Below are 24582 nucleotides of genomic sequence, written 5' to 3' on the forward strand. Positions count from 1 at the left end.
AATAAGCGCCCACGGCCATATTAGCTAATATATTGGCAAGTGAACAATCCCAATTAGCACCCCTTCCGATTGATCAATGTACACAAGACTTATTTATTCATGTATAATACGCACTCGTGTGTTATATGCACCCTTAATTATGGGCAATTAAATTCTGGAAAAGTATATCCGTCGTATATAAACAGTTCAAACCGTCAGCATAAACCACAAAATTTATCATTCAACTATGTTTTTTCCACCAAAATGATATTCTAATAAGAGCCCCCTATTTCTTATTTTGAGAGCGCCCTGGGCGCGTATTACAGCGAATACGGTATTCTAAAATGAGCCCTTATGATGGCTACATCTGCATTGTTAACATACCATTATGACAACGGGTTTCATCCTATATTTCCAACAATGCTTGATTGGTTGGTTTGTTGTTTAACGCTGCACTCAGCAATATCCAAGCTACATGACGGCGGTCTGTAAATAATCGAGTCTGGACCAAAAAATCCAGTGATTGACATCATGAGCATCGATCCACGCAATTGGGATCGATGACATGCATCAACCAAGTCAGCGAGCCTGACCACCCGATCCCATTAGTCGCCTTTTACGACAAGCATAGTCACCTTTTACGCCAAGCATGGGTTGCTGAAGACCTATTCTACCCCGAAACCTTCACGGGTCCCCCAACAATGCATATCATGATACTGATCCACTTATGCAGGGCTCAGTTTAAGGAACTTGATTTAACTTGAACCAGGTGCATGTTTACATGAAAACCGAGTTACGCCAAACAAAACCAATTGTACCCTGGTCCCATAAATATATCAAAGTCGATATAGGTTGGTCTGCTGCCAGTGTCACACAACGTAATGACGCATTGCTGTAAAACAATAGTTTGATGATGTAAGGCCCAAGTGATTAGTGATATTGTAATGTAAATTTAGTTTAGAGATTTTTAGTGTGTTCAAAGATCGATTTTATGCGACAAGTAAGGGTTATAGTCAGATTCAAATTTTGAAATTGTATTTACATCCATTTGATGCATGTAAACATAAATTTGTTTGTGTGTTTGTGTGTTTGTTGTTTAAAGCCGCACTCAGCAATATTCCTGTTATATGACAGCAGTGTGTAAATAATAAAGTCTGGACCAAACAATCCATTGATTGACATCATGAGCATCGCTCTACGCAATTGGGATACAATGACATGCATCAACCAAGTCAGTGAGCCTGACCACCCAACGCCTCTTGGTCTTATGACAAGCATAGTCGACATAAATATTAGATTCCTTATTTCAATAATAAGTTTCATTTGTGCATGTTTAATATAGCAAACTCGAGCCATGTTATGCTTATACATGTAGGCATACATTTTTCACTTAAATGCTATAGCGAGGTTGTTCAGTGAGTGAAGGTGAAGTTGAGTACAAGGTATGAACATGACGATCCCAACATGGCAACATGTGGCCTGCTCCCTTGATCGATTTCCAAAGAACTTTGGTGATGTCAAGTCATTACACATGCTCAGGAACCTTAAGGGCGGTGGGGTAGCCTAGTGGTTAAAGAGTTCTCGTCACGCCGAAGACCCAGGTTCAAATCACCACATGGGTACAATGTGTGAAGCCGATTTGTGGTGCCCCCCCCCGTGATATTGCTGCAATATTGCTATTGTGGCGTAAAACCATACTCATTCACTCAGAAACCGAAAGCTTCTTATAGATGATATCGACCACAATAAACCATTGACACCCTGAGTGCATTTCTTACCAGAATCAAAATCTTGATGATATGTAACATGCAATTACAATTTGGATCAATTTAAAGATTCAAAGAGACATATTTGTTTTACCCACAGGACTCCTGATGGAAATTCTTGTCCAGGAAAACCCTGACAGAAGACATGCAGTTAAGCTTTGACTGACAACGAAGGAGACCCTTATAAATTAATTGGCAGGGTGTCAAATCGCTGAACTATGCAGTGTCTTATCTGGAAACACCTATAGATCAAAGTCCAATACATAATGCTTTCATGAAAAAAACCTAGATATGTAAACACGAGGGTGAATGGGGTTATACCAGTCAGCCAGGTTACCATGGTTACAACTACCAGGGATTGATCAAGCCCTGCCCAGGGGCCAATATTCTGTCCCAAGTCTGCAGCCAATGTCAGAAAAATTCCCAAATTGGAATTAAAATCCTTCCCAGTTCATGTCCATACACATGATATAGTAATAACCAGTGATATGTCCTCATAGGGTGGTGTGGTAGCCTAGTGGTCAAAGTGTTCACTCGTCATGCCGAAGACCTGGGTTTCCCACATGGGTAGATTGTGTAAAGCCCATTTCAGGTGTCCCCCCTGTGATATTGCTGGAATATTGCTAAAAGTGGCGTAAAACCATATTCACTCACTGAGTCCTTGTTGAGACTTGTACTTCACTGATAACATGGCAAAAAACGTCAAAAGAGGAAGAAGATTTAATGCTAAGCTTTAGATTATTGAACCGACGGCAATGCTGATAATACAAAGATAAAAAACCTCTGAATAAATGGAAATAAAAACTTTAGAAAATTCAAACAATAAGTAAAACAATCATTTTTTCCCGAGCTCGCCTGTCAAACACACTTATTGGCTTAGTTTGGAAACCCAGATAAACCCCTGATTACCATGATTACCGATACTTGGAGTAGCTGTCCTACAACTAAAATATGGCAAAACTCAGGAAGTTATAATCCCTCCAGATAAGAACTACACTCGAGAGGAGCACAGTGGCATCTAACACTGAACACAAAGACAGCATAAATAATATATACCTCAACTTTACATAGGGATAATTAGACATTTAATTCTATTTAAATACACACTTGACAAATTAGGACTAACTTTTTTGTGTCATAGAAACATAAAAGTATACCTATAATAAGTGGAGCAGTTGGACTCTGACTCGACTGCTGAGTGAATAAATATTGTGTAATGTCGCAGTCAGCAATATCCTAGTTTTATGATGACTGCCAGTCATAAACGGACCAGACAAACCAATGATCAAAAGCATGAGCAACAATCCACAGCGTTCGGGTACGAGGACACACTAGCAACAAACCCCATTTTCGTCAGCTGTAAAGCAATACAAGGTACTGAAGACAAATAATCTACAATAAATAAATTACAGTTGTTTTAGACCATAGGGATATTTACTATAGTTTGTCCTCCACTGGCTGTGATAGGGACCAAAGGATATATCGGCCACTGCCAGCCCTTCATGTTATACTACAAAGCAGAAAATTAATACGCAAAAATGCATTTAATCCCGATAACAATTTGTACTATTTACAAGGGCCACAACTACGCCTAAAAACGTACTACCAACCACTATCTCGGTAGCAGCGACAAACAACTCCTTCTGATAACAGTCTGTACTATCCACATAGGGCACAACTACTCTAGATACAGTCAAGTCTTGTTAATCGGACACTCGTTAATCCGACAATTTGCTTTATCTGACACAAATGATGGGAACCGATTAAATCAGTGTTATTTAGACCCGTTAATCTGACAGTCTTGCACTCAATCCGACACACCTAATTTGTAACAAATTTCCGAAATCACTCATTCACTCAGTCTCGTTAATCCGACACAGTGATCAGCATACTCCGTTGTCATCTGCCCGTGAGTACGCAGCCCGTGTTTTGATGCGAGACGAGTCGGCTTGCTGCATTTATAAACTTTCAAAAGTATTTTGTATCAGTCAACAGAGTTTTGTGTTAACATTTAGAGGTTGCACAATTAGAAAACATATTCTGCTAACAATGTAACATAACAATATGAATATTTCATTTTTCATTTTGTTTTTTACGTGTTTTTATCGTTATCTATCATGCAGTTGTCCGATTTTCAATCACGAACGTTGATACAACATAATTTTGTTTATCTGACAAGCTCGTTAATCTGACATAATCATATGCAACAAATAATGTCGGATTAACGGGACTGGACTGTAACTTACTACACGCTAGAAATTTAGAAGGACATTTTTTTCCCTTAACTTACCACAACCAAAAATTATATTAGCCGAATAAAAAGAGGTTATCACGCGAGTGTGTTTGGGGATGGTAAATATCCAGTATCAGGAATAAACATTATATATACCGAGCATTGGCGAGCTAAATACATAGTGTTTATTCCTAATACAGGATATTTACCATCCCCAAACACACAAGCATATATAATATAATGTCATTCTTCAATTTTGTGCAGGAAAATCTCTTTCCATCTCTCACAAACATTACCAAAACATTGCAAGTTTTCCTGGAATGTGTGCATTACTATATATTACATGTACATCAGAGGGTAAGTGATGTGTCAGTCAGACAGTGACAGTAGCCAATATAGTTCCAAATGAAATCTGTTTCCTATACAGTGGCGTAACTACATATATGCAAAACAACAATTGCCTGCACAATTTTTTTTCTGTGCCTTTTGGGGCAATCCATCGGTCTGTCCCAATAGAGTAACTTCCCTTTATCAAAGGGAAGCTACTCTAACCCCTGAGACGTCACGATCACAGTCAGACATTGTTGACAGTCATCCTGTCCTGTCATAACGTTGCGAAGTGCAGTCAGATGTACACACAGCGACAAAATGAAACAAGGTAACAATTCGAACATATTTCAGCCAAAGCCAACTGTTCTAATTTGTGATAAAGGTTCCAAGCTGCACAGGTATACAAGCATAGATATGGAAACTGAACCCGCTTGGTTAGTGCCCTCGCAAAATTGTTTCGCAATTTATATCTCCAAAGTTGCCAAAACTTGTAAAATGCCTAAGCTTTCCCATTTTAAATCAACACATGCTTAATATCCATAACACTCTGTAGTGTTTTGGGTACTATGAATTTTACAATATTCAGGTTATGCATTTGTAGAAAAAAATACCATAAGTAGATTTTAAAATCGTGGAAGAAATGACACACAGACAGTAAGCAATGACAGAATGTGAATCATTGTGTTGTTTAATTGTCTTTTATGCATGGATAAGTCATGTGACACTGTCATACCACCGTCTTTTTTTTGAGCAGGGTGTTTATATGGTGGGTTTTTTCAATATTTCCTGACAAGAGACAGTTTTGCTCACCACTTCTAGACAAATATTTCTCTGTCCTACTGAAAACAGGATGAAAACACACGCACGCTGTAAAAAGGCGAGGATAATTGGTCCGTGGCAATAACAGGTGGCAAAATGGCAATTCAGTTGTCATGCTGACGAGACTAAGTTGTGATTTGTCAGACAACATAAACTTGGTGGTGCCGGTAAACAAAACTACTGCGCATGCAGACCCTTACTGTATATTTTAATGCACCATTTTTTAAAATTATGCGTGAATTGTGCATGGCGCCTGACATTCCCAGTCACTGCTAGTGCTACCCACCACAATGGAGGCCTCCTGCTTGCTGTGTTTGATTGCTTCTACAGATATCTCCGCCTCTGTTACAAGAATGGAAGATGCTGGAGGGCCAGGAGCAGATTCCAAATGACTGAAAAATACATCAATACATCAAGTAGTCAGGTTAATATGACATGTCAAAAGTGGTTTGTTTGTTGTGTAACGCCGCACTCAGCAATAATCAAGCTATATGACCACGGTCTGTAAATAATTGAGTCTGGACCAGACAATCCATCGATTAATATCATGAGCATCGATCCATGCAATTGGGATTCAAAAGTGAATGAGTGAGTTGGGTTTAAGGCAGCTTTTAACAGCATTCCAGTTATATCCCGGCATGTCAGCAAAATGTGGGAGGAAAGCCCAAAGTGATGCAGGTCTCAGACAATAACCACGTTGATGAAACCCATGTGCAACGGCATCATTATGTGCTGATTTCGGCAGACTGCAGGATTTGCAGAGAATGTGTATCCTCAACTGGGGGGCGACATATTTTTCAAATATTTTCATGTTTATAATCAATGTGCGCAAGTGATTTGATGCACTTTGTGAGGTAAGACCCGCTTTATTATAATAAAGATCTTGATTATCCATGAAATTGTCTTGACTGTGTGCCGCCATTTAGTTTGAAGCAAATGCAAGTGATATGAGAAGTAGAATCTGATTGGTCAATAGGAGGGACATAGAAAGGACATAACTCATTATAGCCACTAGTATGACTAGTGGCGCTATGATCGAGCCAGGAAATAGCAGCCTAGATCAGCAAAGGTGGAAACTGGACTCTTACAGTCAGTTAACTCCCTTGCCTCGAGATGGAGTTTGACTGTTATACGTCAACAATGACTCAACATACTGTTTTCACAATATAAATTCCAAGGCCGCAGAAAGCATCAAAGGGAAACGAAAAATCATGCATATAGTTAAACTTATTTTAAATATATATGGTAAAAGCTGAAAATAACATGATATTAGGAATATATTATTCCAGGTAAATTAATAGTTTAAGATCTTCCAAACATTGCATCAAAATTCTTTAAAGTTATATTCATTGGGTATTTTTAAACCAGTAGATTAGTACTAAGAAAATATGAGTACAGCTGATTGTTATTTCTGGATTAGTTTATGAGACAATTCACAAAGTTATCTTTTTTTCTGCATATAAAAAAATGCCTAGCAGAACAGAAAATACAATATAAATGGTAAATCATCATGTTCAGTGGTAATTTATCTTAAATTTAACATTTTTTTACCAAGTTTGTTATCACCTGTTCGTTTACCTAAATTCTCTGAAGGGATACTATGTAGTTTTTATTATACAAAATATTATATTGATCGATAGTGTCACCCTTTCAAGTCATGTACACATTAATCAGCAACAGAAACACATGTAAGCTTAGCGGCAACTCATTGTACACCTTTGTTATAATAATATACAGCTTCATATTTTTCATGCAGCACAGCAAACATAACACCAAACACAAGTCAAACCAGACGAAATTAAGTCCATAATAAGCAAATTTTGAACTTGGACTGATGTTTCCCTTTAAAGAGGGTTCTGCAATTGTATTTAAATATTGGAACCCATCAACATTAACATTAAGTCTATGACAGAGGCCTCTTGAGTTTCATGCTTTACTTCGAAAATTGGTTTACCATGTTCATCAAATGGAAATACTTCCACCCGTATCCCCGCTCCAAATTTTTTTATGTAGGCATTGCCGCTCAATGCTTTTAATCACATATATTTTTAAAGACAAAAGTCTTACCCATCAAATATATATGGCTTCATCATGATCAGTTAAGAACATGAACTTATCACCACTACAATTGGACCAGGCTACATAATACAAAAAAATAAACAACTCGAAACTAAATCGAACTAAGGATCCCTTTTGTCAACTTTTAAAATTATATGCATGGTTTCATACAACCCTATTCTACCTTGACTTCCTCGCATTCAGTTTCCGTATACGCATGATCGGGTAAGTTACTTTCAGATGTTGGGTCTACGTGGGAACAATATGCGCAATTCTAAAACAAGAGCTTATTTTTGGTCGTGCAATCACAAACGAGTTGGACAGATTTATTTTCATGAGGACTTTGAAAGTTATCATTGCGTGTCCTCCGTAAAACAAACAAAACACTAATAAATGCACGACCATCAACACACGAAAACAGGTGTCCCATCCGGATTGGTCACAAACGTAAACGGGGACCTGCTTCGGGATAAACACCAGTTCACTGCTTGGCTGTGCCTTGTCAAGTTTCGTAAACGTAAAACCTTTTACACCATTCTCAACTACTTACTCTTTCACAGTGTCGGCACCGTTTTGCATTATGGGTTCTGGCATAAAGAGCAGTTTTGTGTCTTTTCCTGAAAACGCATCACTGCCCACGCGCCATTTTGTAGCTTCCGCCGGAATTTTGATAAAGAGGAGACAACTCTTATCACCTTATCATCGACAAATCGTTGCTGGGGCAATCAGTGGTATTTATGGAGGGCCCAGGTGGAATATAACTCCAAATAATAATAAAAAGTAACTATTCTCAAAGGCTATGTTTTTTATACGGAATATAGCACAAAAATAAAATCACTTTATACTCAAGACAACAGGATGTAAATACAATGTAAAAAAACATCGTGAGGCGAACGTAAAATATTAACTGACATACATGGTGTCCCCACGGACACGCTACACTTTGATCTTCCAATAACTCAAGTACTATAATAAAATCACAACGAGACAATATTTACAGGAAACTATAAACATAATATTGCTCTTCGTACATTTTCCAAGAGATAATATGTTTTCTAATACATAATTCTATCAGATGTCTATGGTCGCAGTGCACAAAAGAGGAGCTTAATTTAAAAATAAATATATATATATATATTGTATTCTGGGCAGATGTTAATATTCATCAACCAGTGGCATACACATATTTGACATAGTGTGTCAATCAGACTCACTGTCTAATTGACATCAATGTCAATCTTTCAAAATAAACGTCACTTTTTCAGATTCTCCCGCAAAACTTTGTCTAATAAATTAGTTTCTTCCGAAAATTACACGAATATTGTGCATTTTAATAGACTCCTCTGAATCTCCCTGTTGAAAAAGCAACATGATTGTAACGTCAGCGCCAACAATTTAGGTTTTTCACAAATCATCTGAAAACTACATTTACCACATTATTAGCTACCACTATAGTAGTTTAGGCCCCGAAACGGATGTAACGGGTGAAGCGAAAGAGTTTGTTTATTTGTTTGTTGTTTAACGCCGCACTCAACTCCGTAAATAATCGAGTCTGGACCAGACAATCCAATGATTGACATCATGAGCATCGACCCACGCAATTGGGTTCGATGACATGCATCAACCAAGTCAGCTTGCCTGATCAACCGATCCCGCCAGTCACCTCTTACGACAAGCATAGTCGCCTATTGCGGCAAGCATGGGTTGCTGAAGACCTATACTACCCCGGATCTTCACGGGTCCTTAAGCGAAAGTGACCCATATGATTCATTCTATTGTCATCTGGCCATATCACGTGGACATTGATGACCGACATTGAGAAATAACTGATCAACGATAAGGTTGTCGAAATACATTGTATATATGCACTTTTCCTGTCATTGTTCATGTACATCCGTTATAAGCTCATGTCTATCCTTCAGTTGGGGCACGATTGATCCAGATTTTTTGTGATGAAAATAAATAAATTCGTCTTTAATGCCAGTTTGACGTAATCACCATTGTCTTGGGGAAATGTTCCACTGGTACATACAACGCTTTATGTGGAGACAAAGGTTACAGTGAGCATCTGTTCATGCCACCGGTAAAACAACGTATTCTCTCTATATATACCGACATGGCACCGTCGGAGTAATTTGCTAAGCAGAGTAATGTCCGTAATTTGCTATGCAGAGTTATGTCCCTTGGTCATATCAGGATCCGATTACCAGTGGGTTCATAGTCCAGAGTCTCCCTGACCTTTGGTTTCTTCATATCTAACCTTTGTTCTACGACCGCTTAACATTGGACTTTCCTCCTGCACATTAAGATGATCCTTGATATGACTGAATAACTATATCAAGCGGCGTAAAACCCAACTCACTCACTCAAGACTCACTCAGCCATTCACTCGCTCACTCACTCATCCCCCTATTTTCCTTAGTTGTAGCACTCATAAACCGGATATAGTCATCAAGCTGTAGATATACGTCATAAAAACTCTCAATAACACGAAAGCCCCGTGGGGATTCCAGGTTAAAATTAATCTATGCTGGTCGTAAGAGGCGACTTAAAGAACCAGGTGGTCAGACTCAGAGACTAGGGAGATTGCATGTCATCGTACTCCGACGGCGCCAATCGTGGCTCATAATATCAATCACTGCACATAGGGTGTCTGTTCGAGGATTGAGTTTACCAGGCTGTTATTAGACCGTCGTTTTATAGCTGAAGTGTGTGTGTATGGTTTTTCGCCGCTTTTAGCAATATTCCAGCAATATCACGGCGGGGGACACCAGAAATGGACTTCACATATTGTACCCATGTCGAGAATCGAACCCGGGTCTTCGCCGTGACCAGTGAACGCTTTAACCACTACGCTACCCGATCGCCCCTTGTCACTGAAATATTGCTGAGTGCGGCGTTATATAACACATAAACATGCATGGTGTTGCTTGTGTGTACTAGCACTGCATGGGCTGACATTAAGTCCCAGAAACAAGGTCATCTTATTCAAAAATATATGTCTACAAAATAAAAAAAATCAAATCAAAATGGCGCCCAGAACATGCTTACGTTCAGGATCTGAGGTAATTTAGACTTGACAGACCATTCTAGTCTTCACTCGGATCCATTTTTTAAATTTATTTTCTGGAGTCTGGGAGACAGACTTTAGCACACGGTACAGCCTCGGTTTTGGGGAACAAAATGGCAAGGATATTAATTCACAGTCAGTACACTGTATTAAAGGAAAGGGCTCTTACAAACTATATATAGAATACGTTGTTTTACCAATGATATGATCAGATGCTCACTGTAGCCTTGTCTCCACATAAACCGTTGTATGTACCAGTGGAACGTTTCCCCAAGACAATGGTGATTACGTCAAATTGGCATTTAAGACGAATTTATTTATTTTCATCACAAAATCCCATTCTGAAATTGGAAGGCCCTATAATTGGGTTCATATATTCAGTGCAGAAAACCGCACGGGGAATGCATACGGTATCGAATGTCTGCTTTATAAAAGTTTAATTAATTTTCAATGCAGAAAACGTTCTGGAACCTTCGCGATACTCAGTTTGGCATTATAACAGTGAATATACCGTGACGTGTATAAACACCCTCGGTTACCGACAAACAATCACTTGGTGGCTATAAAATGTTTGTTTCATCACTTCACAACACGTTGTTGCAACTGTGTGTCAGAATCAGGAAGTCGGGGAAACATTTCCTGTTTATGCAGGAAGTCGTTTAATCGTTTATTGGAACTTTCGTGCATCGTATGATGCGGCGTGCCAGCAAGTGGACGAACACACGTGCGTAAATCAGCGGAAATAAGACAGGTTGTTTGTATGGCAGTCAAAAAGTAAAAATGTCAAACAGTCTGTCAGTAGTAGAACATGTGTTTATAATGGCGTTCTGATGGAGCCCTGATAGAGATTTCCCAAAAAAGCCTTTCCCATTGACGAAAGTTGACGTTTTTCATGCTACAGTCTAACCAGACCAGCGTGGCCCTTTGAGCGTGACTATGCAGCCCTGGTCGAGGATTCCTTATAGACCCACTGTATGTTAGGGCTGAAAATGGTAAAACAAATACTTTATGCAACAAATATAAAAACGATTATGTAAAAATATACTTGTTTTCATTTTATCACTGTTTTTGGTAATTTAAGTGCATTGTTTTGAAACAACATTTTGTTTACTTGCATTCTAGTCATTACTAGGAGGGGTCCCGTCACCTAAGGCGCCGCAATGCGTCCCTTTGGCTACACTAAAACCTATGATTGTGGATTCGAATCCCGGTTCCCCCCGTTTAAGTTTCTAGGTTTGTCAGCACCATACCTGTGCTCGTGGGTTTCACCAAAGTGGTAAACGTCTGAGACCTGCATCACTTCGGGCTTTCATCCCACATTAAGCTGACACGCCATGATGTAACTTGAGTATTGTTCAAAGTGGCGTGAAAACCACTTACACACACACCTATACAAAGAGTGCGACCCGTGAAGATCCGGGTTAGAATAGGTCTTCAGGAACCCATGCTTGCCGTAAAAGGCGACTATGCTTGTCTTAAGAGGTGACTAACGGGATCGGGTGGTCAGCCATGGCCAATGCTTAATGCTGGTTATATAATACAAACTCTATGACTAAGGAAGTTGATACAGAAAGTACTAATGTCAGTCAGTGTAGGCTACATCAAATATAAATGTTGTTAGGTATTATCATCCAATCAGGAAGTGGCATAACTGGGAAAGGGTTACATGTCAATTTAAAGTTATTTAAAAATTGACTTCACTATTTTTTTGTTTTTGGGAATAAATTGAAAACTGGTGTGTACTGGTTTTTATGTTTTTACCATTTAAGCACAAAAACATATTGAGTAGAATGAGTCTTCAGCAAACCATGCTTGTCGTAAGAGGCGACTGACGGGATCGGGTGGTCAGGCTCGCTGACTTGGTTGATGCATGTCATCGTATCTCAATTGCTTGAATCGATGCTCATGATGTCACTCACTGGATTGTCTGGTCCAGACTCAATTATTTACAGACCGCTGTCATATAACTTGAATATTTCTGAGTGCGGCGTTAAAAAACAAACAAACAAACAAGGAGTGAATTACCCTTAAGCACATTGGGCATTGTCTGTTTTCAAGGACGCTCTGGGCCCACTTGCACAAAGCGATCTTAGCGCCAAGATGATCTTAACTCCCATACTTTAACATAGGCTTAGAATAGTTGTAGCGCTAAGATCGCTTTGTGCAAGTGGGCCCAGGACAGTATTTCAGTTATATCACGGCATGTCGCCTAAATGTGGGAGGAAAGCCCGAAGTGTTGCAAGTCTTAAGCGTTTTCCACTACGGTGAAACACACAAGCACGGGTATGGTGCTGACAAACCGAGAAACTCCATGATGGCAAACTGGGACTTAATCCATGATCAGAGGTTTCTGGGACGCCTGAAGGACGAATTCTGCAAGAGCGAACTGCGAATGGCCATCAGTGTTAGTTTCAAATACGACTCTGATCAAAACATGCAGACAACACTACAGACAGTGGAGCATGTAATCCCTCTTTTTCAAAAGGACTATTTGCATGCTTCTCTAAATTAAGTCGGTATCAAAGCAACAGGTAGGTCAGTGTATCCTTCCACACCGGTAGGCTACTCGACTCGCTGTATCTGTAATACACAACTCCAGGATGTAAAACCGCCCCACAAAGGTGGGTAATTGCGTCATCTTCATTGAATGCCAGACCCAAAAAACATTATCGTCGGGAACGCAGGCATGCATAGGTTAGTGCAGCCGAACTAGGTCTAGTTGGGTTAAGTGCTTCGTTGAAGAATAGAAGTTCTACTTGCGTCAATTGGGGGAAGCGTGCACAATTTGAAGAGTTCTTTGGTGAAAGTCAGTTTCCCGCAGAGGCACGTTAAAAAAAGCTTGTTCTGGGCCTTAATCATTTAACCGCTGTCTTTGTCCACGACGCTTAGTACGGCATATAGAACAAAAATACAATCACTTTATAATGAAGACGTCGGGGTGTGAATATAATGTACAAAACACTTTGAGGCGAACGTTAAATATTACATGACATACACGGAGTCTCTAACGAAAATCTACACTTTGATCTTCCAATAACTCAAGTTCAATTGTTATCACAACGTCACAGCATGATAAGATTTCCTCACATCGAGCTACCCGACAAAGGTGTGTATTCGCTTCGCTTCCTAATTACAGAAGGGGCGGGGCCACTATAGCTGTGAAAATGAAGTATGCCTTCACTATCCAACGATTTCACACAAAGGTCCATTGTGCATAGGCTACGTGGCATAGGCTCCGTACTTCGGGGTGCAGATATAAGCCTAGACTAACAGTAAATCAGTCCCAGAAATAAAGTTATCTTATTTAAATATATATCTAAAAATAACAAAATATAATCCAAATGGCGCCCAGAACAATGCTTAATTTCAGGATCTGCGACAATCTTTCTTACTTTATTCTCCAATGTCTGGAAGACGGACTATACTAACATGAGCCAAATATAGTCCTCTAAACTATCACAGCGCAAAGACGATCTTTAACACGCATACTTTGCATTGACTTGCGACAGTCGTAAAGCTAAGATCGATATGTGGAACGGTTTTGTTTGTTTGTTTGTTGTTTAACGCCACACTCAGCAATATTCCAGCTATATGACGGCGGTCTGTAAATAATTGAGTCTGGACCAGACAATCCTGTGATTGACATCATGAGCATCGATCCACGCAATTGGGATCGATGACATGCATCAAACAAATCAGCGAGCCTGACCACCCGATCCCGTTAGTCGCCTCCTAAGACAAGATAGTTGCCTCTTACGACAAGCATGGGTTGCTGAAGACCTATTCTACCCCGGATCTTCACGGGATCTGACCCGAGTGAATATGATTGGAGTTAAGTAATCCCGAGCCTTTGACGAGGGACTTACAGCATTCATTCACGAAGGATAGTTAATCCGTTATTCCGTTAGAGGCTTTTTACGACAAGCATAGTCGCCTTTTACGGCAAGCATGGGTTGCTGAAGACCTATGCTACCCCGGATCTTCACGGGTCCTTATGTGGAACGAAGTCCAGAAGATTAGCTCTGTCACTTGTGCACATGGTAGAAGGTTAGCGTTGGGTCTTAAACAACAAATATTAGACTGAATATTTATTTTCAAATTCACAAAGTTCATTCGGTGTCTTGAGAATATATGGATGAAATATGTTTATCGTGGTGTCCCGCTGCCGTGCTTCGCTTACCATACCTTCAGTCACTAGTTTGCCAGGTCCCCACCATAAGGGTAGAATGATCGTGTGTAATAACTTTCCAATATTAATGTACACATGTGATTTGTAGCGATTCTCAATGCTGATTGGTCAATTGAAGCCACGTGACATCACAGTGCTCGTTTGTTGAAAAATACGATAAAGAGGATATTCCATGTTTCCAGTGAAAATATCAGCTTCTCTCATCGAGTGACGGGGAAAAGGAGATAAAAGTAACAAAAAATATTTGATGTCAATAAAATTCGTTATCAAACATGTGGATATTGTTAAATGCAAAATCAGCTTCAACCAAAAATATTATTGAAATCTACGAGACCGTTGTTGGAAGCAAAAGAATACACGCTGGTCAAGTAACAAAAATGACGCTTTGCAAAACGAAAAGTCTTGATCGACGAGTTAAATGAGAAATTTACAGTGATGAAACATTTTCAAGAGAATAGCATACGGTGGGAAGCGAAATCGACTCCATAAATAACCATCTGTCGTTATTTTGCCATGTGACGTAACGTAAATAGGAAGCTTGCGTGCATTCTGGACATGCACTAACGATTAAAGGGAGACTATTTGCGGGGAGGTAACTCCGTCTGACAATAATAATCATGTTCACTGCGATGAAAATATCACTTTTCTCAACATCAGTTTCAAAACTCAGTCTTTCACACTCAGGTATATACTCACTGCTATCTCCAAGCAGCCACGCATGCGTGAATATACATTTCTCCCTCATCAGAAAACTTGAAGCTATTTGCTGTGAACACAGTAAGGAGAGAGCGATAATGTTTCTGAAATCGCGATTTGAAATATTTGTCCATGGAAGTCACACTTGAAGCGATAACTCGGGCAAATAGTTCTCGTTTGAGATCGTATTACAAAAATAGGGTATTGTTTTCACCCTAAAAACTCAAATAGGCAATTGGAGAATGTTGCATGGGGTCTTTAAACAACAAATATTACATAAACTGTTCCATTTCACACAGTTCACTCGGTGTGGTGAGAATATATATCACTGATAACATGTGTTTATCTCAAATGACGATTCTCACTCAAAGCGCAGAATGAGGTGACCTTTATTCGAACTGTTTACAACAACAGCTGGTAGAAAACAACATGTACACATCATATACACAAAATAAGTAAACAATGTACCAATTAATTGTTTACACTCTGGACATATGTTACATCAGTACGGAATTCGCAGCTATCAAGGACATACCATTTGTTCAGATATATTTACGAGCACAATAACTTTTAATTTGATATATAACGATATTAACATGTTTGAGTATTTAATTTAGTTTGATTTACAATGTTTATATTAAAAATCGATTTATAAAGGTTCGTTATTCCTTTATGATTTCACGCATCACAAAATCGGAAATGCGTGTCGTTAATTTTCCTATCCAAGCTTTAGTTCGCGATCAGGGGACGAGTTTGTGTTATTTGAACAATCTACAAATCTATGTCTTACACATGAGACGTTACATCATATAAGACAATTTTAAGAGCTCACATGTCTTCTTTTTGGAAAAGATGCTTCCTTTCCCATTCAGTCACAAACAACAACAACAACAACAACACACAACGTATATTTATAGACACATTCTATGTGTGAGCTGACCGATTTTCTTTCAACAAGGATATTAACATCATACAGCGGGTAATATGACGACATAGCTACCAGCTTTCTGATTGGTCGAATCCGAACACACCTCTCTTTAGGTCAGAGTTGAAGGTGACAAATCTGACATATCATTTGAGTCCAACAGCTGATGGAAAATGGCCTGTCGCCGGTGGCTGGGGTCGGCGTTAATACCCGCCGATCGGTGGGTCAACAGTCCACCAGTTATAGGATTGTTTCAGTTAGGCAAATGTGTGACCCAGAGGCGACTGATACACAAACAGGTATGGCGGAAGAACGTATTTCCATTGTTACGCATGAATTTGAAGTTGACCTATGTTTTCGCGAATTCTCTGTCACTGCCATTCTCGTCGGCAATATCCTAATATCACTTGTGCTAAGGAAGAGGCACCAATTTACCATTTTAGTAACTGAAATTATGATATTTGGTCGAAAACGTGTTCAACTGTGTAATTTGGGAATGAATGGCTCTGGCACTGGTGCAGAATGGAAATAGTCTTTGTTTTACTTGCTACACCGGTACAAAGGCACTAAAGATTACAACGACTGGAATCAATATCGGCGTAGGTAGTATATTGACAGTTATATTCCAGCTATATTTAGTGTGATAGTGACAATGTGTATATTGTGAAATATAATGCCAAACCAGAACACATAATTTGAAGTCTATCAATCAGTCATTGTGTTCGTATCAATATAGTCCCCGAAACTGACCAGTTCTAGCAGGACAACTTTTGATTGATTAATTCGATCAACAGCTGATAATAATCTCGACATCCATTACCATAGTTATGAAGGTGTGAAGAAAAACTGATGGGTATCAAACTGTTAATATTTTATACTTTGTAACATCTGGCTACAAACATTTGTAACTCAAATTGCACTGAGAATAAACCGTATTCGACATAATAAGCGCCCAGGGCGCTCCCAAAACTAGAAATAGGGGACTCCTATTAGAATATTATTTTGGTGAAAAAAACAGAGTTGAAAGATCGTAAATTTTGTGGTTTATGCTGACCGCCTGAAATGTTTATATACGACAGACATATTTTTCCAGGATTTAATTGCCCATGATTAAGGGTGCATATAGCACATGAGTATGTATTATACACAAATAAATAAGTCTTTTGTACATTGATCAATTGGAAGGGGTGCTAATTGAGATTGTTCACTAGCCAATATGTTAGCAAATATCACTGTGGGCGCTTTTTAGAACGAGACGGTTACTATATGAATATGATAGTTATCAATGAGGAAGGAGACCACAGATTAGTGTGTTATGTCATCTAACCTGTTCTGCTTTTGTGTAGTTTTGTGCAGTGCTACATCCCTACGGAAGGGGATGATTTTACCATAGTAACAAACCATCTTCTTGTCTTGATTTTACTCTATTTTAAATTTAAAGTTTATATGGTATTTATTTCATCAACATGATAAGACTGGCTTTATTTTTGCATTGCTCCTGTAAAGTTGGTCCCAATCATGACAAGGCTGTGAAAATCAATTTGTGACCCATGTCTACAAGGGCATGACAATGCTTTGATACAGGAATGGCTCTGGTGTGTCCCGTAATGGGATGTCCTCAGATCATTGTTTAGTGGTAGAGAGAACTAAGATCTGACTTTAATGATATTGGACTAAACTTGACTCTCCTTCGATATTCATGTCTTGCAGTGACATATTTCACGTTATTTATGTTATGAGGGGATTCCAAATTGAAAAGCAGGGGTTAACCAAAAAATCGGTTCGCATGGAAATGAATTGTGAAACCATTAAATGACCACACAAGATCAATGAAAAATCAATATAATATGTTGAAACACACAGTTTTAGGTTTATAATATAAAAGGTAATGTAATGGGTTCAAAAAATTAAAAGTGGACTTATGAATGTCCAGGATCGTGTCGGTGTTGAATGTCCTGAAAGAGGAACGCCTCCGTGCTTGAATCCAGAACAATAGTGTTGGAAGCAGACAGGAATTTGGTGTTTCCAGATAGGTTTCCAATCTGCACTTGGCGAGTAGAAACAAGTCAAAAAAGGAAAAAAAGGCCTTAAACCGCCCTTGAATCCCCTTTGAATCCCCCTTGTGTTGCTGTTATATAGGTACAGCAAGCCTTCTAGAAACTATCCCATCCAGAAACTTCTCGAATGATCGATCCTGCCATGTTCATGCAAACAAGCAGGGGCAGATAACTCTAATTAAAGCACAAAACCATTCTGGAAAGCTCCTCTCACTGCTGTTGACTGATGTTCAAGACCGTCCATGACCATGATGACAGCATCTTAATATTCTTTACTAGTACATTGTAGTTCAATTCTTTATACTGCCCCTGACAATTACTAAAAATAGATTTACAACAGTTTCTACTGCCTAGGGCTGGTAACTTGGGTACTTGGGTCGGGTGGGTCCTGGGTATGACCTGGGTACCCACAGGACAACCCAGACCCGTGGTTAGTCACATGATACATTGTTTATTGATAATTACAGGCAAACTCCATGGTTGTGTAGTGACCATAAAATTTCCGAGTCCTGTGATGGGATTCGAACCACGGACCTTCAGGTCGGACGCCTTGTCCACATGACCAAAGAGGTTAACCCCGTCAGCAAGCTGACAAGGTAAGGATGTCATCTGTAGGATGACTCCACGCCCTGCTACATACTCCTCCGTCAACAGAAGGCACGTCCCGGGCCGCATAGTAGGGTACTGAGGCTTATTTTGTTCAAATTTAATATGAACATGCTCAGCCACACGTTGGGCGCCAATGTAGCGGCCATAAAATTTCCGAGTCCTGTGATGGGATTCGAACCACAGACCTTCAGGTCGGATGCCTTGTCCACATGACCAAAGAGGTTAACCCCATCAGCAAGCTGACAAGGTAAGGATGTCATCTGTGGGATGACTCCACGCCCTGCTACAGTTACACAATGCGTCGCTAAATGTTCGCATTTCTTTCTGACCATGCATGCATTCCTTCTGACTTTTATTTGTTTGAGTAAAGATATACTGCCAATCAGATCGTTTTATGTGTGCATCTAAGCAGCTTTTACTAGGACTACGGTAAAACTGAGACCTACAGTGGATACCCGGTAGGGTTGGGTAATAGGGTACCCAGGTAGTACATTTGGACTCATCTCAGCCCTACTAGTGCCACAGAATGTTTGAATGATATTACGATAACCACTCAGCAATGGAATGTTGCTCACCCTAAAAAGTCGTTTAACCAAGACATTGTGTGTTCAGGGGAAACGAAAGAGGCCAACAACCAAAGGAGGTAGTGGTTTGACTAGTTTTGTCACAGGAACTTTCTCACATGTCAAGGGATCACAGGTGACCCAGTCATCTAAGGCACCGCAATTATGATGTTCAATGAATATTAGTACAAAACACCTCTTGCTTCATAGAGGAGCTTCAGTTGTCTGGGTCCAGTTCACAATAATTACTAAACTTGTATTTTGAAACTGTGTGTATACTTTCCTGCCTTGTTTCCTTATGACAAGTCCAGGTGATGGACAAATAGGTGAAGGAGATACAACGTAGTCGGAATAACGCCCTGTGCAGCAGCAGGTGCCATGGTAACCTTAACTGTAGAAATAAATAAATTGAAACTGAACATGTTGCTGTGTTTAATTGTTTAAACATGTTTAATGTCTAAAAAAGCAGAAATAAAATTTGTGCAATAAACAATCTTTTTGTGTGTAGTTTACAGTTCATATTTCAGTCATTTGATAAAATAACACATATTTCATTCATTTTACCAAATTATTACTTATATCAATATGTGACAGAACATGAAATGATGTTAAAATGATACTGATTAAATTTACATTGTGGCAACATCAGAACATAAAAAATATGAAACTTTAGATTAAAGTGATTCTGTGCATAAAATTATTTTGTATGAAGATTAAAAAAAAGAGTAACTTACATTATATTCTGTTTGATTTATTATTTGATGAACAGGAAGTAGTAGTAGAAGTAGATATTGTCAGTTCTCATTGAAGGAGTGTGTGAGTTGTGTATTAATGAAGGTTGGTTGGTTGGTTTGTTGTTTAACGCCGCACTCAGCAATATTCCAGCCATAATCGAATCTGGACCAGAAAATCCAGTGATTAATATCATGCATCAAATAAGTCAGCGAGCCTGACCACCCGATCCTGTTAGTCGCCTTTTACGACAAGCATAGTCGCCTTTTAGGGCAAGCATGGGTTGCTGAAGATCTATTTTACCCCGGATCTTCATGGGTCTTTTTAATGAATGGTAGAGGGGGTGTGGGGTGTGGGTGTGGGTGTGGGTGGGGTGGGGGTGTGTGGGGGTGGGGGTGGTGGATAGGGGGTGTGCAGGGGGTGGTGAGGGGTGGGGTGTGGGGGGGGGGGGGGGGGGTGTGTGTGTGGTGAGGAGACCGGTCATCTCTTATTTTGACCTACCCAAACTAATTGGTAATCAAAACCAGTAACCATCCATTATAAGCTGTGTGGCCTGAACTTTGTTTCAGAGAGAAACTAGGTAACTTAGTGGATTTTCTGGTGACATTTTTGCTACTTGCAACCACTAAATTCCAACCTCGTTATGTAACAATATGAAAAACACTTATAAATACTTTATCTGGGGTGCACAATGCTCTTATGCTACACACGTTTGACTTTAAGTCGCTCTCTCGATGGAGGAGGCCACTATCTCTATGAAGAAAATATTGCAAAGGCAGCAAATCTATAATTCTAACATTTTTTAGTTTTTGTGACAGTTTTGAGCTGTCAACTTACAGCCATTTTAAAAATAAATATATATAGTAAATACATAATTTTAATTGCATCAGATTTGACATACTTTCAGCTTAACAATTCCAGTATAGAGTGGCTTGCCCTCCGTGACCTGTTGGGTGTAGCTTCACCCACTTCAGGCTTAGATTGGGTGACATCACACATAGATGTATGTCATCCTGAGTGGGGCAATGTTACCTTATGATTTAATGTTGATATATGTTGAATTATTTCAGTCCATTATTGGATGGTAGAGGATTAATAAGGGTAGAGATAGCAGTATCAACTTGCTACTTTGTGTAGTTAGACAGTATTATCCTTCATGACATGGTTTCAATGTCATTGCTCACTTCAGCATGTTTATTCTAGCAAATACATGTACGGATCCATGCAGCCTTGACTCGTGAAGATCCGGGGTAGTGTAGGTCTTCAGCAACCCATGCTTGCCATAAAAGGCGACTATGCTTGTTGTAAGAGGCGACTAACGGGATCGGGTGGTCAGGCTCGCTGACTTGGTTGAAGCATGTCATCGATCCCAATTGCTTGGATCGATGCTCATGATGTCAATCACTGGATTGTCTGGTCCAGACCGCTGACATATAGCTGGAATATTGCTGAGTGCGGCGTTAAACAACAAACCAACCAATCAACCAATCAACCATGCAGCCTTTTGGGGAAAATGGGAAGTGCACAGCTATTTAGAAGAGGAAGGTGCACTTAAAATGTAGACAGTATTTATGAAAATAATACATGGGGGGTGGGGGAGGGAGTTGCAAAATAGTCAATTATTTGTTATTTTTCTTTAAAAAGGGTCACTGATTGGTTTAGTTAGATTCTTAACACCTGAGGGTGGGTTGAGGGTGGAGTGAGGGTGGGTGTACCACTGTACCCCACTGTGGATCTGCTGATGAAATGTGCTGACTATTTTTTCTCATATCAGCTGATCAGAATGAGATTAGGCACTGCTGTGGGGTATCAGACCTTGTGTGTGCTTTATCATGAAACAAACATCTGGCTATCCCAACCGACCAGGAACTGTGTAATCCCCACTCTGTTGTAGGGTATGCTCCCGTTTGTCATACCTACATTTGTTGTACCTCCATTTGTCATACCTCCATTTGTCATACCTCCATTTGACATACCTCCATTTGTCATGACCCCTCAATTATCATACCTCCATTTGTCATACCTCTATTTGTCATACTTCCATTTGTCATACCTCCATTTGTCATACTTCCATTTGTCATACCTCCATTTGTCATAACCCCTCAATTGTCATACCTCCATTTGTCATAACCCCTCAATTGTCATACCTCCATTTGTCATACCTCCATTTGACATAACCCCTCAATTGTCATACCTCCATTTGACATAACCCCTCAATTGTCATACCTCAATTTGACATAACCCCTCAATTGTCATACCTCCATTTGACATAACCCCTCAATTGTCATACCTCCATTTGTCATACCTCCATTTGACATTACTCCTCAATTGTCATACCTCCATTTGACATAACCCCTCAATTGTCATACCTCCATTTGACATAACCCCTCAATTGTCATACCTCCATTTGTCATAACCCCTCAATTGTCATACCTCCATTTGTCATAACCCCTCAATTGTCATACCTCCATTGACATACCTCCATTTGTCATACCTCCATTTGACATACCTCCATTTGTCATAACCCCTCAATTGTCAGATGTGGGGAGTTTGGTAGTGAGTTATCGTAGTCCTGGGCTCTAGTTTTGATGTAAAAGGTAACTTGAATCTAAAGTTTTTGAATAAATGTTATATCAGAAAGGTATTGATTCACTGAATAGAATGAGACTATTCTCAGTTGTATGTGAAAGAAAAGGAAATATTGAAGTGACAGTATTATATAAAAGACAGTTTCAGTGCATTTGACAAATACTCTTGTGTTAATTTCAAGTTCTGCTGTCATACATGTTAGCGGAGCCCGGCCTAACGGGGTCATGTCCTAATATAATATGTGCAAATGTAGAATACCTTCCTGGTGACGTTACCTAGGACATGAAAGTAATTTATTGTGATGCGGTAGTACAAAAATAAGCACGGACACAGTTTGTCCACAGGTGGCACTCTGGAGCTGCCTGATGAGGCTGGTGGATTTATAGTCCACTGACAAGCTGATGTGACTGTTACAACCACTCTCACCTAGCTGCAGACATGTAGGGGTGGTCGGGTAGCCTAGTGGTTAAAGCATTCGCTCGTCACGCCGAAGACCCGGGTTGGATTCCCGACATGGGTACAATGTGTGAAGCCTATTTCTGGTGTTCCCCGCCATGATATTGCTGGAATATTGCTAAAAGCGGCGTAAAACCGAACTCACTCACTGTAGACATGTAAGACCAAGCATCTTGGTTTACAGATATAGAGTGTGAAAGGAACCTGACAAACAGTGCCGGAATCCAGAATAGACAAATCTGGATTACCGAGATTATTTAATGACATTAGGCCACACATTTTTCTTTTTCGTTTCCTGGGCCCACCCCTACTGAAAAGAAGCTGGAAAAGAAATAAATTAAACATCGAAAGCTTTACTTTTATTAAGTCTCCCGGTAGTAATATATACCTTGTCATAGAATATAAAATGTTGTATATAAATTCATGTCTACATCACTATAATAATAGTAATAACTCCACAAAAAAACAGAAAATATATTCCAACATGTATTATTTGAAAAACGTATTGCAATGTACTGGTATACAAGTTATACCGTGCTGTCCTCTTGTGAATTTAAAACTTGGTCAGAATTCCGCCTATGCACAGTGCAGAAAGGTGTTATCATTAGTCAGCACTGCAGCGTTCACTGACAGCTGCTGCTGATATCCACAATTGTCATATTCACAATTGTCATAACCCCATTTGTTATACCCACAATTTGGTGTTATGAAGAGAGTAGGGGTGTTTGGTAGTGAGTTAACGGAGTCCTAGGCTCTTGGGCTGGGACGGTAACTCGGGTACTCGGGTCGGGTGGGTCCTGAGTAGGACCCGGGTACCCACATGACTACCTGGACCCGTGGTTAATCGCGTGACATACTGTTTAATGACATTAACAATAAAACTCAAGTGTTGCACTACAAGTATAGCTAATGTTCACTTTTCGATCTCACTATGCAGGCATTCTTTCAGACTTTTATATGTTCAAGTAAGGAAAAAGCATCTATCAACTGCAGAATATACTTGATCAGATTGTTTTATACATGTATCTAAATAGTTTTTGCCAGGGCTGCAGTAAGACAATTCCCATTCGGACATTTTGTACCCAACTCTTGAGACCTATAGCGGGTATCTGGGTAGGGTAGGGTAATAGGGTGGCGGGTACCCGGGTAGTAAATTTGGACTCGTCCCAGCCCTACTAGGCTCTAGTTTTGTTACAAAATGCAGTATCCTGTTATAGCAGCTGTCTGTTATATTGTGCACATGATTGATGGGAGTTGAACGGTACTGGGTTATTGAGGATAATACATAAGGCTGCAAGTCATGCAGGACATTCTAGTGTACATTTTCTTTTTTTTTCAGAACCAGGGTAACTATGCAAATATCTCTTTAGCGTTAAGATCATGTGTTTTCTTAAACATAGCCGGTTTTTGCTGTCAGGTATGAATTAGTTTGCATTCGATTTCAAAGCAAAGAGAACGTTTGTAGAAAATGTTTGCTTTCTGTGCCCAACTGATGGCCAAACACTAAAACT

The 24582-nt window shown here is 39.6% G+C and overlaps 2 protein-coding genes across 6 annotated transcripts in view; one reads left to right on the top strand and one right to left on the bottom strand.

Moving 5' to 3' along the window:
* LOC124123533 overlaps nt 1–7842 on the bottom strand; it is a 33675-nt gene extending 25833 nt beyond the window's left edge. For all 4 annotated transcript variants that reach the window (XM_046486708.2, XM_046486707.2, XM_046486711.2 and 1 more), the window contains exons 1-2: nt 7736–7842; nt 5414–5519 (exon numbers count right to left, since the gene is read on the bottom strand). In XM_046486708.2, coding sequence (XP_046342664.2) covers nt 5414–5519; nt 7736–7779 — 150 coding nt within the window. In that variant the 5' untranslated portion in view covers nt 7780–7842. The remainder of the gene's footprint in view (nt 1–5413; nt 5520–7735) is intronic.
* An 8358-nt stretch (nt 7843–16200) lies between these two features.
* LOC124123537 (haloacid dehalogenase-like hydrolase domain-containing 5) overlaps nt 16201–24582 on the top strand; it is a 58920-nt gene continuing 50538 nt past the window's right edge. For both annotated transcript variants that reach the window (XR_007222773.1, XM_048401763.1), the window contains exon 1: nt 16201–16364. Coding sequence is in view for 1 of the 2 variants with exons in the window: in XM_048401763.1 (XP_048257720.1) it covers nt 16239–16364 (126 nt within the window). In the remaining variant the exon portion in view is untranslated. The remainder of the gene's footprint in view (nt 16365–24582) is intronic.

The sequence above is a fragment of the Haliotis rufescens genome, unplaced genomic scaffold, assembly GCF_023055435.1.
Source record: "Haliotis rufescens isolate VD_foot unplaced genomic scaffold, xgHalRufe1.0.p SCAF_23, whole genome shotgun sequence".
NCBI classification, from domain to species: Eukaryota; Metazoa; Mollusca; class Gastropoda; order Lepetellida; family Haliotidae; genus Haliotis; species Haliotis rufescens.